Source organism: Trachypithecus francoisi, unplaced genomic scaffold, assembly GCF_009764315.1.
Source record: "Trachypithecus francoisi isolate TF-2019V2 unplaced genomic scaffold, Tfra_2.0 Contig01440, whole genome shotgun sequence".
NCBI lineage: Eukaryota > Metazoa > Chordata > Mammalia > Primates > Cercopithecidae > Trachypithecus > Trachypithecus francoisi.
This window is the reverse complement of record NW_022681431.1, coordinates 1,317,376-1,331,717: the sequence shown is the minus strand read 5'-3', so window position 1 is coordinate 1,331,717 and position 14,342 is coordinate 1,317,376. Positions and strand designations below refer to the sequence as shown.

At 35.6% G+C, this 14,342-nt stretch overlaps 1 protein-coding gene across 4 annotated transcripts in view; it reads left to right on the top strand.

Moving 5' to 3' along the window:
- SGCZ (sarcoglycan zeta) overlaps positions 1-11,890 on the top strand; it is a 1,239,166-nt gene extending 1,227,276 nt beyond the window's left edge. For 3 of the 4 annotated variants that reach the window (XM_033225918.1, XM_033225907.1, XM_033225909.1), the window contains exon 7: positions 6,116-11,890. In XM_033225918.1, the coding sequence (XP_033081809.1) occupies positions 6,116-6,310 (195 nt within the window). In that variant the 3' untranslated portion in view covers positions 6,311-11,890. The remainder of the gene's footprint in view (positions 1-6,115) is intronic. The other variant, XM_033225896.1, reaches the window with a different exon arrangement.
- Positions 11,891-14,342: the final 2,452 nt, after the last annotated feature.

The following is a 14,342-nucleotide window of genomic DNA, read 5'->3' as shown; positions in this document are numbered from 1 at the left end:
TTAAACTTTTTATGGAACCAAAAAAGTCTGCATAGCCAAGACAATCCTAAGTCAAAAGAATAAAGCTGGAGGCATCACGCTACCTGACTGCAAACTATACTACAAGGCTACAGTAACCAAAACAGCATGGTACTGGTACCAAAACAGAGATATAGACCAATGGAACAGAACAGAGTCCTCAGAAATAATACCACACATCTATAGCCATCTGATCTTTGACAAACCTGAGAAAAACAAGAAATGGGGAAAGGATTCCCTATTTAATAAATGGTGCTGGGAAAATTAGCTAGCCATAAGTAGAAAGCTGAAACTGGATCCTTTCCTTACTCCTTATATAAAAATTAATTCAAGATAGATTAGAGACTTAAATGTTAGACCTAATACCATAAAAACCCTAGAAGAAAACCTAGGGAATACCATTCAGGACATAGGCATGGGCAAGGACTTCATGTCTAAAACACCAAAAGCAACGGCAACAGGAGCCAAAATTGACAAATGGGATCTAATTAAACTAAAGAGCTTCTGCACAGCAAAAGAAACTACCATCAGAGTGAACAGGCAACCTGTAGAATGGGAGAAAATGTTTGCAATCTACTCATCTGACAAAGGGCTAGTATCCAGAACCTACAAATAATTCAAACAAATTTACAAGAAAAAAAAACAACCCCATCAAAAAGTGGGCAAAGGATATGAACAGACATTTCCCAAAAGAAGACATGCATACAGCCAACAGACACATGGAAAAATGTTCAACATTACTGGCCATCAGAGAAATGCAAATCCAAACCACAATGAGATACCATCTCACACCAGTCAGAATGGCAATCATTAAAAAGTCAGGAAACCACAGGTGCTGGAGAGTATGTGGAGAAATAGGAACACTTTTACACTGTTCGTGGGATTGTAAACTAGGTCAACCATTGTGGAAAACAGTTTGGCGATTCCTCAAGGATCTAGAACTAGAAATACCATATGACCCAGCCATCCCATTACCGGGTATATACCCAATGGATTATAAATCATGCTGCTATAAAGACACATGCATGTTTATTGTGGCACTATTCACAATAGCAAAGATTTGGAATCAACCCAAATGTCCATCAATGACAGACTGGATTAAGAAAATGTGGCACATATACACCATGGAACACTATGCAGCCATAAAAAAGAATGAGTTCGTGTCCTTTGTAGGGACATGGGTGCAGCTGGAAACCATCACTCTCAGCAAACTATTGCAAGAACAGAAAACCAAACACCATATGTTCTCACTCACAGGTGGGAATTGAACAATGAGATCACTTGGACATGGGAAGGGTAACATCACACACTGGGGCCTATTATGGGGAGGGGAGAGAGGGTAGGGATGGCATTGGGAGTTATACCTGATGTAAATGACGAGTTGATGGGTGCTGACGAGTTGATGGGTGCAGCACACCAACATGGCACAAGTATACATATGTAACAAACCTGTACGTTGTGCACATGTAACCTAGAAGTTCAAGTATAATAATAAAAAAAAGATATTTATGCAGCCAACAAACACATGAAAAAACTCCTCATCATTGGTCATCAGAGAAATGCAAATCAAAACCACAATGAGACATCATCTCAGGCCAGTTAGAATGGTGATCATTAAAAAGTCAGGAAACAACAGATGTTGGAGAGAATGTGGAGAAATAGGAAAGCTTTTACACTGTTGGTGGGAGTGTGAATTAGTTCAACCATTGTGGAAGACAGTGTGGCGATTCCTCAAGGATCTAGAAGCAGAAATACCATTTGACCCTGCAATCCTATTACTGGATATATACCCAAAGGATTATAAATCATTCTACTATAAAGACACATGCATACATATATTTATTGCAGCAGTGTTCCCAACAGCAGGAACTTGGAAACAACCCAAATGTCCATCAATGACAGACTGGATGAGGAAAACGTGGCACATATGCACCATGGAATATTGCACAACCATAAAAAAAGATGAATTCATCTCCTTTGCAGGGATATGGATAATGCTGGAAACCATCATTCTCAGCAAACTAACACAAGAACAGAAAACCAAACACTGCATATTCTCATAAGTGGGAGTCGAACAATGAGAACACATGGACACAGGGAGGGGAACATCACATTTGGGTCCTCTCTGGCATAGGGCGGGTAGGGGAGGGATAGCATTAGGACAAATACCTAATGTAGATGATGGGTTGATGGGTGCAGCAAGCCACCATGGCAGATGATTACCTATGTAACAAACCTGCATGTTCTGCACATGTATCCCAGAACTTAAAGTATAACTTAAGAAATCTTTTTGAAAAAAGGGGTTTTCTATCTTGGAGCATCAGGGAAAGGTATATGGAGGAGAAAAGAGATGAACTGGGCTTTGTTGGAGGGTGTATTTGTAACCTAGAGGGGAGAGATGTGTTCATGGTGAAGAAAAAGCATCATGTAATTCATGCACTTTACAATTCCATGCCGTATACTATATGGATGAACCAAATACAGGCCGTAGCCTCATGGATCTTATTTTAAGTAGAAGAAACAAACAATGAATGAATACAAATGTAACATAACATTACAAATGGATTTTTACTATAGAGTAAAGTATACCTGTTAATGAGAGAATAAAGTAGAGTGTTTAGAAAAGTTATTTCCAAGGAGGTGAACTTTGGGAGAATTGGAGCAAATTTGTTTGCACCCAAATTAACCTAAAATATATATACTTATGATAATCATTTTTCTAGCTTAATTGTAGTGTGCAATACAGTCTTATAGTTCAGAAATTTATAAAGCATCAAAAAAGTAGAAATCTCCCTCCCATCCATATTTCACAACCACTCAGTTAATATCTCCCCGCACTCACTAAGTCTCTGAAGAAAAGTATTTCAGTTTGATGAAATAGTAAAAAATGCTATGAGATCATAGTGTTTTTCGCCATTATTGAGAAAATGAAAGAGCTGGAACAAGAGGAAGAATTACAGGAAATGATGTTAGTGAGATAGACCAGATCATGTACATAGGGCCTTTGAACCATGGAAAGATATCAGGATCCAATTGAAGTGTGGAAGATGACATCAGAGTGTTTTGAGAAGTGTAGCAAGATTTGATTTGCATTTCTTAAAAGTTCACTGTAGGAATGTGTAAAATCAATGATAGGAGGACAAAAATGGGCCACCGGGAGGCCAGGTAGGAGACTATTACAGGAATCCTAGCACAAAACAAATGGAACTTAGATGAAGGAGGGCAAAGATAGACAAAGCAGAATATTCTCTCCTACTCCTGTCAATTTAGGGATACCCTTCAGGCAATCATTAGCTATATAACAATGGAAACAAGAAACAGCTGGACAGAGTTGTCTCTTTGTCAAGTTCAAGATCTGTTTTTTTTGTTGTTGTTGTTGTTTTCTGGAACTTTCTCCATGCATGTCAGAGCCATACGATCACTGTCCCTCAAAGTGGTGAGTCCATGATTTAGAATAAAGCATTTTTCAAGTGAGAAGATTTAGCAAAGAAGGTATTGAACATAGGTAATATGTTTCATGGAGACTTCAAATCTAATTACAGACAATACTTACATATTGTTCATTGTGCTGATTAGCTACTGTATTAGTTCGTTTTTACATTGCTGACAGAGACATACCCGAGACTGGGTAATTTATAAAGAAAAAGATGTTTAATGTATTCACACTTCCATGAGGCTGGGGAGGCCTCACAATCATGACAGAAGGCAAAAGGCACATCTTACATGGTGGCAGGCAAGAGAGAATGAGAGAACCAAGTGAAAGGGGTTTCTCCTTATAAAACCATCAGATCTTGTCAGACTTGTTCACGACCCTGAGAACAGTATGGGGGAAACTGCCCCCATGACTTAATTATTTCCCACTGGATCCCTCCCAAAATACATGGGAATTATGGGAGTTACAATTCAAGATGAGGTTTGGGTGGGGACACAGCCAAACCATATCAGCTACTTAGTATATCTTTTGGATTAAGAGTCCACACACTTTTATGAGTATTAAAAAATATTGTGAAAATGGCCATACTCCCTAAAGTAATTTATAGATTCAGGGTTATTCCTATCAAGGTACCATTGACATTCTTCACAGAATTGTAAAAAGCTACTTTAAATTTCATATGGAACCAAAAAAGAGCCCACATAAGGAAGACAATCCTAAGCAAAAAGAACAAAGCTGGAGGCATCATGCTACCTGACTTCAAACTATAATACAAGGCTACCGGAACCAAAACAGCATGGTACTGGTACCAAAACTGATCTATAGACCAATTGAACAGAACAGAGGTCTCATAAGTAACACCACACATCTACAACCATACAACCACCTTATCTTTGACAAACCTGACAAAAACAAGCAGTGGGAAAAGGATTCCCTATTTAATAAATGGTGTTGGGAAAACTGCCTAGCCATATGGAGAAAGCTGATCCTGGGTCTCTTCCTTATACCTTATACAAAAATTAACTCAAGAAGGATTAAAGACTTAAATGTAAGACCTAAAACCATAAAAACCCTAGAAGAAAACTTGGTCAATATCATTCGGGACATAGGCATGGGCAGAGACTTCATGACTAACACACCAAAAGCAATGGCAACAAAAGCCAAAATTTCCAAATGGGATCTAATTAAACTAAAAACCTTCTGCACAGCAAAATAAACTGTCATCAGAGTGAACAGGCAACCTACAAAATGGGAGAAAATTTTTTCATTCTATCCATCTGACAAAGTGCTAATGTCCAGAACCTACGAAGAACTTAAATTTACAGGAAAAAGCAAACAACTCCATCAAAAAGTGGGCGAAGAATATGAACAGACACATCTCAAAAGAAGGTATTTATGCAGCCAACAGACACATACAAAAATGCTCTCCATCACTGGTCATTAGAGAAACGCAAATCAAAACCACAATGAGATACCATCTGAGGCAAGTTTGAATGGCAGTCATTCAAAAGTCAGGAAACAACAGATGCCACAGAGGATGTGGGGAAACAGGAATGCTTTTACACTGTTGGTGCGAGTGTAAATTGGTTAAACCACTGCAGAAGTCAGTGTAGGGATTCCTCAAGGATCTAGAACTAGAATTACCATTTGCCCCAGCAATCCCATTACTGGGTATATACCCAAAGGATTATAAATCATTCTACTATTAAGACACCTGCACATGTAAGCTTATTGTGGCACTATTCACAATAGCAGGGACTTGGAATCAACCCAAATGCCCATCAATGATAGACTAGATAAAGAAAATGTAGCACATATACACCATGGAATACTATGCAGTCATAAAAAAGGATGAGTCCATGTCCTTTGCAGGAACATAGATGAAGCTGGAAACCATCATTCTCAGCAAACTAACACAAGAACAGAAAACCAAACACCACATGTTCTCACTCATAAGTGGGAGCTGAACAAAGAGAACACATGGACACAGGGAGGGGAACATCACACACCAGGGCCTGTCAGGGGGAATGAGGGGTTAGGGAAGGGAGAGCATTAGGAGAAATACCTAATGTAGATGACAGGTTGATGGGTGCAGCAAACCACCATGGCATATGTATACCTATGTAAAAACCTGCACGTTCTGCACGGGTACCCCAGAACTTAAAGTATTCAAAAAAAAAAAAAAAAAAGATGATATAAATAAATGGAAATATAGTCCAATAAAATAAACTGAGGTTTTTAAAAATTAATTGCCCCCTGTTCAGTACTGTCATATCCACTGACATCCTTATTTCTTTGCATATTCTGCACACCAGGCATGGTTAAGAAATTAAATTGAGAGACTCTGTTAAAATAATTAATTTTCTGTGGTGTTTAAGTAACTGGGTTGACCCCTTAAGCTTATTGTATGATATTGCTTTTCAGATTGAAGGCTTTCTGTCAGAATGCACTGTCTCCCAAAGGAGAAGATAGCTGCAGATCTTTCGGGCTATACTGTAGAAATGTAATTTGATTGTTCAACAAAGCATAGCAGCTAAACCACAGAACTGTTTGTTGTGTCGACTTCCTTGTTAGACCATGTTGAGGAGGGATGTAGATTACTCGATGCTCTGGGGAATTTAGATTTCTAAAATGAATTAAAATGCAATTTCTTTTTTCCCATAGATATTTTTAAATGCAGAGACAATCAGGCTGGGAAATCTACCAACTGGCTCCTTCTCATCTTCTTCACCCAGCTCCTCAAGTTCTCGGCAGACAGTGTATGAACTCTGCGTCTGCCCCAATGGCAAACTGTACCTTTCTCCAGCAGGAGTAGGTTCCACTTGTCAGTCCAGTAGCAACATCTGCTTGTGGAGCTGAAGTGACTGATTTCTCCTCACACCAGAATAGCCTTTTGTTCCTGTCCGTCTGCTTCACAGTTCTGCTAAGTTTCCCTTGTGATCAGTCCAGAGCTTCTTTGAACGATCCACAGAGCTACTTCCAGTGTGAGCAGGGATTCGCCACCACCTTCTCTTGTGATTTACTGTACTGCTCAACACAGAAGGTGTGATTGACACAGCAGTGGAAAAAGCGTGGTCAGCAGGAAAACTGGATCAAGACTTTTGCTCAGAAGGGAGAATAACATAGGTGCCTTTGCTACGCGAAGTGAAGCACACAGTTTTAGATTTTTGCAGGAACTGGATATAAACTGCACATATACACATTACATAAATGAAATTCCCAGTATCCAATGGCAAGATGAAATGGTTAACCCTGTAAGAAAACTTATCCTACAGTCTGAAAGCACAATTTTCCATTCATCTTTTTGGATGTAAACTTTTATCCCCAACTTTAAAATTTTAAAGCATTATGTAATGCTTGCTTTACTAAAAATTAAATTCAATACATGGTTTTTAACAAAACAGAACAAAACAAAACAATACAGAATCTCTCCCTGAGTTTTCTTTTTGTTTCTTTAATTTCAGTGTGTTGTTACTCTTTGTCTACTAAGTCTAGAATTTTGTACATTAGGTAATTTTGAAAGCACTCAGCAATATATTCTTTACAGAATTAACAAAATGCCATTATAATGTCATTTGTCAGATCTGGATGGCCTTATATAGTATTTACATGGCTACTGCATGTGACGTATTTGCTTTTAACAAAACATCTAGTTTACTGCAATGTAAGATAGGATTAGGAAGGACATATTGATGGTATTAAATCCATAGATCATTTTTTAAAAACTCACATGCTATCCTTTACACCTAGGTTTTAATAGTATAATTTTTGTTTGCTCCACTCACTTTACACTTGATTCTGACTGCTAAAATTCAGACATCCTCTAAATAAATAATACTATTGTGATGCATAATGCTGACAATAAATTCACTTTCCATTGGGGTATCATCTTCAGAATTATTCTTTTTTTTTTTTTTTTTTTTTTTTTTTTTTTTTACTGGATGCTAACATTTAAAGAAGTTAGAAGTTAACTTAAAATTTCTTGACTAAACAGTAAAAATAACAAATGCTAATAAACATTGAAAATGTGTTTACTTCACTAGATTCATATTTTAGGGAATTTACTCCCATTTCTATTCAGCTGTTAACATGTATTTACTTTTATTAGATTCTTAAACTACACTGACCTCAAAAATTCTAGTTCTTTTCATTTTCCAATGCTTATTTTTGTATATGACCTCTTAGTAAACAACTCCAGAATATTGAAGATTCATTTATCACAACACCCCTTAACTCAAATTCTTGAAACTTACAGAGTCAAAGAATGTAAAACTGTATTAAATATTTCCTATTATGGGAAGATGACTTAATTACTATAAGGTAAGTCCTGAACTTTCACATGTCAATCAACTTGTTTCTCCCGCATGCACACTATCAATCAACAGTTGTGTTGAAACTTCCTTTTGGGGATTAACGGCTGTAGAATCTTTGGAGTTCAGCTCTCTACAGTTCAGAGTGAACTGAGAGATTAGAACTTGTTGCAAAAGAGTTGGTTAGTGAAAGGAGAAATATTGGCAATGCAAGAAGAAAAGTGAAACATTTGACCAGAATTATCTTGTTTGCATAACCTAGCATATCAAATAACTGAAAAAGCTCATGTCCACTGTACTCAGCAAAAGGGTTCAAAGGCTAATTTACTTTTATTATTTTTAAAATAAAATGTGACATATTTGGGTGTTATTATATAACTTTTAAAATCAATATTGAAATAAGAATTATGATATACAGTTGCTTCCAAAGTTATCTGATAACACAAGAGTTTATATTAAAATATGAGAATTTAAGAAATCTCACATTGGTCTTTGCAAAATAAAGTATAATACAAGAAATGTTGAGAAATTACGTGTGCTAATCACTATATTATGGACTTTTAAGGAAAACATTATGTAGTAATTTAAGACATATTCAAGTTCTAATCACCCTTCTATTAAAATCATTAGAAACTTTCTAAGTCAAATGGGAATAATTCTTTTCATTAGGAACTGGCCCTGTTTCTAATCTCAGCCGTCTTCTAATCAATTGAGCTGTTTTAGGCAGTTTGAGAATCTCTCCAGGCTTCAGTTTACCCAACTTTACAGCAAACGTATTGAATAAAATAGTCTCTTGAGGTTCCTTTCTATTCTGACATGTTCTAATTTCACGTACAAATATTACAGAAGGCAAAAGAGAAAACTGAAAATTTAAATTATATGTCATAACAGGAGAAAAGATGAAAAAAATGTAAAAACCAATTCCAGTGAGGGGCTGTCACATTTTTAATTCAAATGTATTCTGAAAAGTATAGACACAATTCAAAAGTAACTTACAAGCTTGAGAGCTTCAGACTGTATCCAGATGATATAACAAATCTTTTCAGTAAAGCAGACAAAATAGTGATAGCGATGGTTTTCCTATTCAACACCAAATAATTGCTTTAAGTTATTTGACTAGGTGTTTCAGATTTCTGAACCTAAGAGAAGATCCCTGCCTCAGAGAGATCAAGCCTATGGTGAAGGCTTAGAAGAATGGCCCCAAATGTCCTCCTTTTCCTCATTCAAACACAAAAAAGCATTTAAAAAAATACAGTGGCCCCTTAATTGCACACAACCCAAACAGATTGTTTTCCCAGTACCATCTTTATGTTACAATGTGTAAAAATATGATGCAGTTTACTTATATGATATAAATTTCATCTTCCCCAAATGACACTGAGAAAAATGAATCCTTTGTAGTGTACTACAAAGATGTGACTAAGCTTATTACCCATATCTTAATAACTTCATACTCAGTGTAGTCCAGGAAGGAACAAAGGGAGGAAGAAAAAGAGGTTGGTAGTACTGCTAGCATTTAAGTTATTTGCCGGGAATGGATAAACCGAGATGTATTTGAATTCAGGTTTGGGGGATCAAAAGGAAAGATGCAAAGAAGATACATTATTCTTTTTCAGAAGATTTCAATTAAAAACTTCAAAAAAACAGTAAGAGCAACAAAAACTTCCAAATTTCCTACTTCTCTTGTTCAACATTTCCAAAATTTCTATCTGGTACTTATTAGTCATACACACACATACACACATATGTATATCTAAAATATATGTATTTTATTGTGAATGATATGCTTTATAATTTGTCACATAATTATTTATCTAAGAGTTTAAGACAATTATACACTTCAAATTTTACTGCAACTTGGGAATCTTAGATTACAATACTTCAAATCTCGGAAAATGGAGCCAGCAAATCCAGTTCTAGTTCTGCCCCTGGCTAGTCATGTGAACTTACCTACTTAAAACATATATTTAAGTACATTGGTCACAGTTCCATTATCTGTGAGAGGGGTATATCAAACTAGACATTTCCTTTAGTCACATTCATTTTTAAATTTTTCTGATTCATTTAAGGAAGTACTCATAAATCTTAGGTTAAGTAGCCATATCTGCACTAGCATTTGTGATCTCCTTCTGCACCTTAAAAAGTCACTTATAAATGTTGAAATGCAAATCTTTTTGGCATGCTACTTCCTCTGCTCTTTTTTATACTCCCTTTTATACTCTGACCATTTGAACATTAAGGTTCCTTTGGAAAAGTCATGCTTGGTTAACAGGATTCAGTAATATGGTTGACGTTCAAAAGGAAAATAAAGCATTTGGGTCTTATTTAAAGTGACTGTTTAGGAAATAGAAATATTAACCAAATATAAACATTCTGTTGATGTGTTATTACCTCCGTAAAGCTAAAAAGCAGTGATCTTTTGAAGAAATGATAATGTGATCACAGAGGTTAATTGCTGAACTGTTTATAACGTTTTATTCCATTCAAAATTTCTGCATATTCTATCTGAAAGACTCAGTTCGAGAATGCTTCATTTTACAAAAATAGCATTTGATACAATAAAACTTCTAATAAATTGTTTCACTGCAAACATGGTATCTCTGTATGAGGCAGGAATAGCCTGGAGAGTGTCTAAGGCATACGAGTATTATATTTCATAGCAGATAATGTCAATATAATAATGTCAAATTATTAAAATCATTGAAAGTATTTAATGGCCAAATTTTCTATAAAAACCATCAAAGCCAAATTCATATTTGAGTTTTATATGATGGAGGTCTTGTCACCTAATTCTTCAAGTAGCTGTGGTCCAATAAGAATTGTTCATGTGATCATATTTAATGACATATGGAGAAATTATTTGCTCTATGTACTGGTGTATATTACCATAATGAATACTGCAAAATATCATTATTACAAAGTAAAGGAAAATTGCATTTGTATTCATTTTAAATAATCATAAACTAATCGATAACTTATTTGAACACTATTGTTAATGTTGTTTTATACTGCAATTTATTAGTTGTTTAAATGTCAAAGACCAAAGAATGGGATTTCTATTGTATTTAGCTCGAAAACACTGCTGCTCCTACTAATACATTCAAATGAATAGGGGGGCTTATAATTATAACATAAGGTAGTTAACATCCTTCTTGGAGGATTCTTAGCTGTAGAAATTAAGGAATGCTTTTGTTTCAGAAGGGAAACATCATTAGTGTGGTCCACTTTTCTTTTATACATGCATAACAAACTCCTTGGTATTCATAAAACCTATACACAAAGACCATATCCCAAAATGGGCCCAGCATGGATCTACTCAGCTGAGTTTAAACTTTCACTGCTTGCTGAACATTATTTGGAGAATAAAATTAATTTGAAATACTTGTAGAACCAGAGGGCTATTTTTTAATTGTTAACTGAGGTGGCTCTGCATTTTGAGAAAGCCAATGAAAACCATTAAAGGAAATGAGGTATAATGAACTGTAGTTCTTTTTTTTGTCTTTTTCAGTCTTAATATCTCATTTGTTTGAATATTTATAAATAAAAGCCAAACAGGGTTAAAGATAGACAAGGACATTCATTAACAATGGAGATGTGTAATTTGGAGTTTGAGTGTCTTCGTTATTTATACAATTCTTTAAATCAGGTCCACTATTCATTTATTTTGTTTTGTACTTTCATGTAAATGTTTTCTTGTATATATAGATATATGAAAAATGGAACTATTTTCTTACACATACTATGCAACATGTTTGTAAAATTGCAATATTACCAAAATTACAAAAGCTGTGCTTTTGTACTCTATCTTGCTTTATGTAAAAATCACTTTTTCTATTGAAACGGACTGTCTGTCCTATAAACTGTAGATAACATATCTATTCAAAAAGCAGTCTATTGTATCTTTTGTTTAGATTGAACTTAATTGGGGTATATTTTGGGGGAGAGAAAAATGCAGCAAAGTTTTGGCAGTTGGAAACCTTCTTTTCTCTGAAATGAGACCTTTCGAAGCATGCAATGAGCTCATACAATTTAAGATCTCTCCTGTGATTCTTGTAATTTGTCCTAATTTTGGTGCTACTATGTAAACATGATTAAATGTGATAGTCAAAACAAAGAGGATAAAAACTTACATGCTATCATTTCATTTATTTTATTGAGTTTTGAAAAATAGTTCAAAGAGGGGTATGAGTATTAGTGAGTAGAGACGTTTTCAATTCTGTGTTTTAAAAATCTATTAAGATGTATGTTTGAAAAATATCAAGCTTAATCCATATATTTATCCTGGATAAAATGCTTGTCTTATGAAAACCTGGGCGTATTGTCCCTTTTAAATACATGACCAATAAAACTGAAGAATTGTTAACGATAAAATCACCAGTTTATCAAACGATTAGCTAATAGTTTATTCATTCTAGAGTCACTCTGATTTGATATTTTGGGATAGGACAAAAAAACTACTATGTGCACAAACTTATGCCCCTACATATACATAATCAAATTACCCACAAAAATACACGTATATGCAATGGTGAATATAATACAATATATATATATAATATAAACACATGCTAATCATTACTTATTTGGTGTATTTCTTCATTCCCTTGTTATATTCACGATCTCTCAATCCAGGAGGACTTGAGGCAATGGCATGGACTTTGTTAGCTTTTAGCAATATATCCAGTCCAACATTGTACCTACATTGAAAGTGACATTGTGCAACATTGCTTCCAAAACAAAAAGAAAAACAGTATTCACAGGAAGCTTTTTCCCCCCTAAAGAGTCACTATTAGCTTTCATTCTTTGCTGTTGGAGCGTCTCTACACACTGTTCCAGATATTAGTTACAAACAACAACAGAACTATTTACATTCCCCATGAAGACTTCCAAATGTTAAATCTAAACAGAACACAAATGATTGCTTTCAGCTCAGGGAAGCATATCTATTCTATGAGTTTATTTAATTTCCAAGAAAGTTTTGGATGGTTTGGATAAGTGTGCAACCAAATACTTGAATATTTATTTCCAGCAGATTCTTAGGCCATTTACCAATCGTAGTAATGCCTCAATTGGATAATCTCTTCTCTTAATAGTGGGGCAAATAAGGTAAAAGCAGTTTTCTTTTCTCTACCCACACTCAACACCATGATCAGATGTATAGTTTTCCCCCACAATAACCAATACTCCCGTTCCAGCTGCATGTCCTACTGTTTAATTTCAATGCCCATTGAAATCAGCACTGATGCCATAGGTTAAGGGCTCAGTCCCACAGATTTTCCCCTTTTGCAGACCCCAGTCACAAGTAATAGAACCCCAGGTTATCCATAATTTCTGTCCGAATGGGCTACAAATCCCATGACCCCTTCTTGCGTTTCATAATTTGCTAGACTGACTCACCGAACTGAGGAAAACGGCTTATTTCCTACTGCTGATTTATTACAAAGAGTATTTTGAAGGGCATAAATGAACAGCCAGATGAAAAGACAGGTAGGCTGAGATTTACAAGGGTCCAGAGGGCAGGGAGTTGGGGCTTGTCACTCTCACAGCACATGGATGTGTTCATCAACCCAGGAGCTCTGAAGCTCACAGTTCTGGAATTTTTATGGAAGCTGCATCACGTAGGAATGATTGATTATATACTCCAACCCCCACCCACTGGCAACCCCACCTCCTGCGAGGAATTGGAACGTGAGCCTGTCAGTCCCAAGCTTCTAGTCATGGCTTGGTCTTCCTGGTGACCAGCTTCCTTCAAGGATCCCACAAAGAGTCACCTCATTGGAACAAAAGACACTACTATCACCCAGGAAATTACCAAGGTCTCAGGAGTTCTGTGTCAGGAACTGGCTTAAAGACCAAATATGAAAATGAAAAGTTCTCCTAGTATCCCTACTTACAGGGACAGGGACTGGTATATACATTCTTATTATTTCACACGGGTCTATGGAGAACGAAGGCTGGGAATGGGTATTCAGCCAGGTAATCCAATGCAATATTATATTGATGTTTTCATCAACTGATGTATCACTAAAATAATATCACCATGATTGGTGTATCACGAAAGTAACTGAGCCAGAAAATAGCGCCTGTGTGAATTTTAAATGTTCCTGTAACTTCTTCTAATTACTAGGTAGAAGCTTACCCTCTTTGGACAGGTCACATGACAAAATTTGAAGTGAAGTTATTTTTTCACATTTCTCTTTCCCTCTTAATAAGAATTATTACTTGCCATGAAAGCACGTTTTATGGTAATGGAGCAATATTCATTTTATAGTACTCACTAATTTTTTTTAGTTAACATATTGAGCTAATAAAATTATTCTAACTAAAAAAAGGAATCACTTGATTTATTTAAAATACAAATTGAACCCCCAGTTTTTTCATCACTCCAAGAAACACCACGGATACAAAAAAGAGAAAGGCTATGTCAGAAAAAAAAAAAATTAAGTGCAGCTTATAAATATATACTAAACATTTTCTCATAAACATGCCCAAATCACTAATTGTTTTAAGTGGTGCATATAAACCATGAAGATGAAATGAGTAAACTGGCTTGGTCCAAAAATAATGCTTAATATATTTTA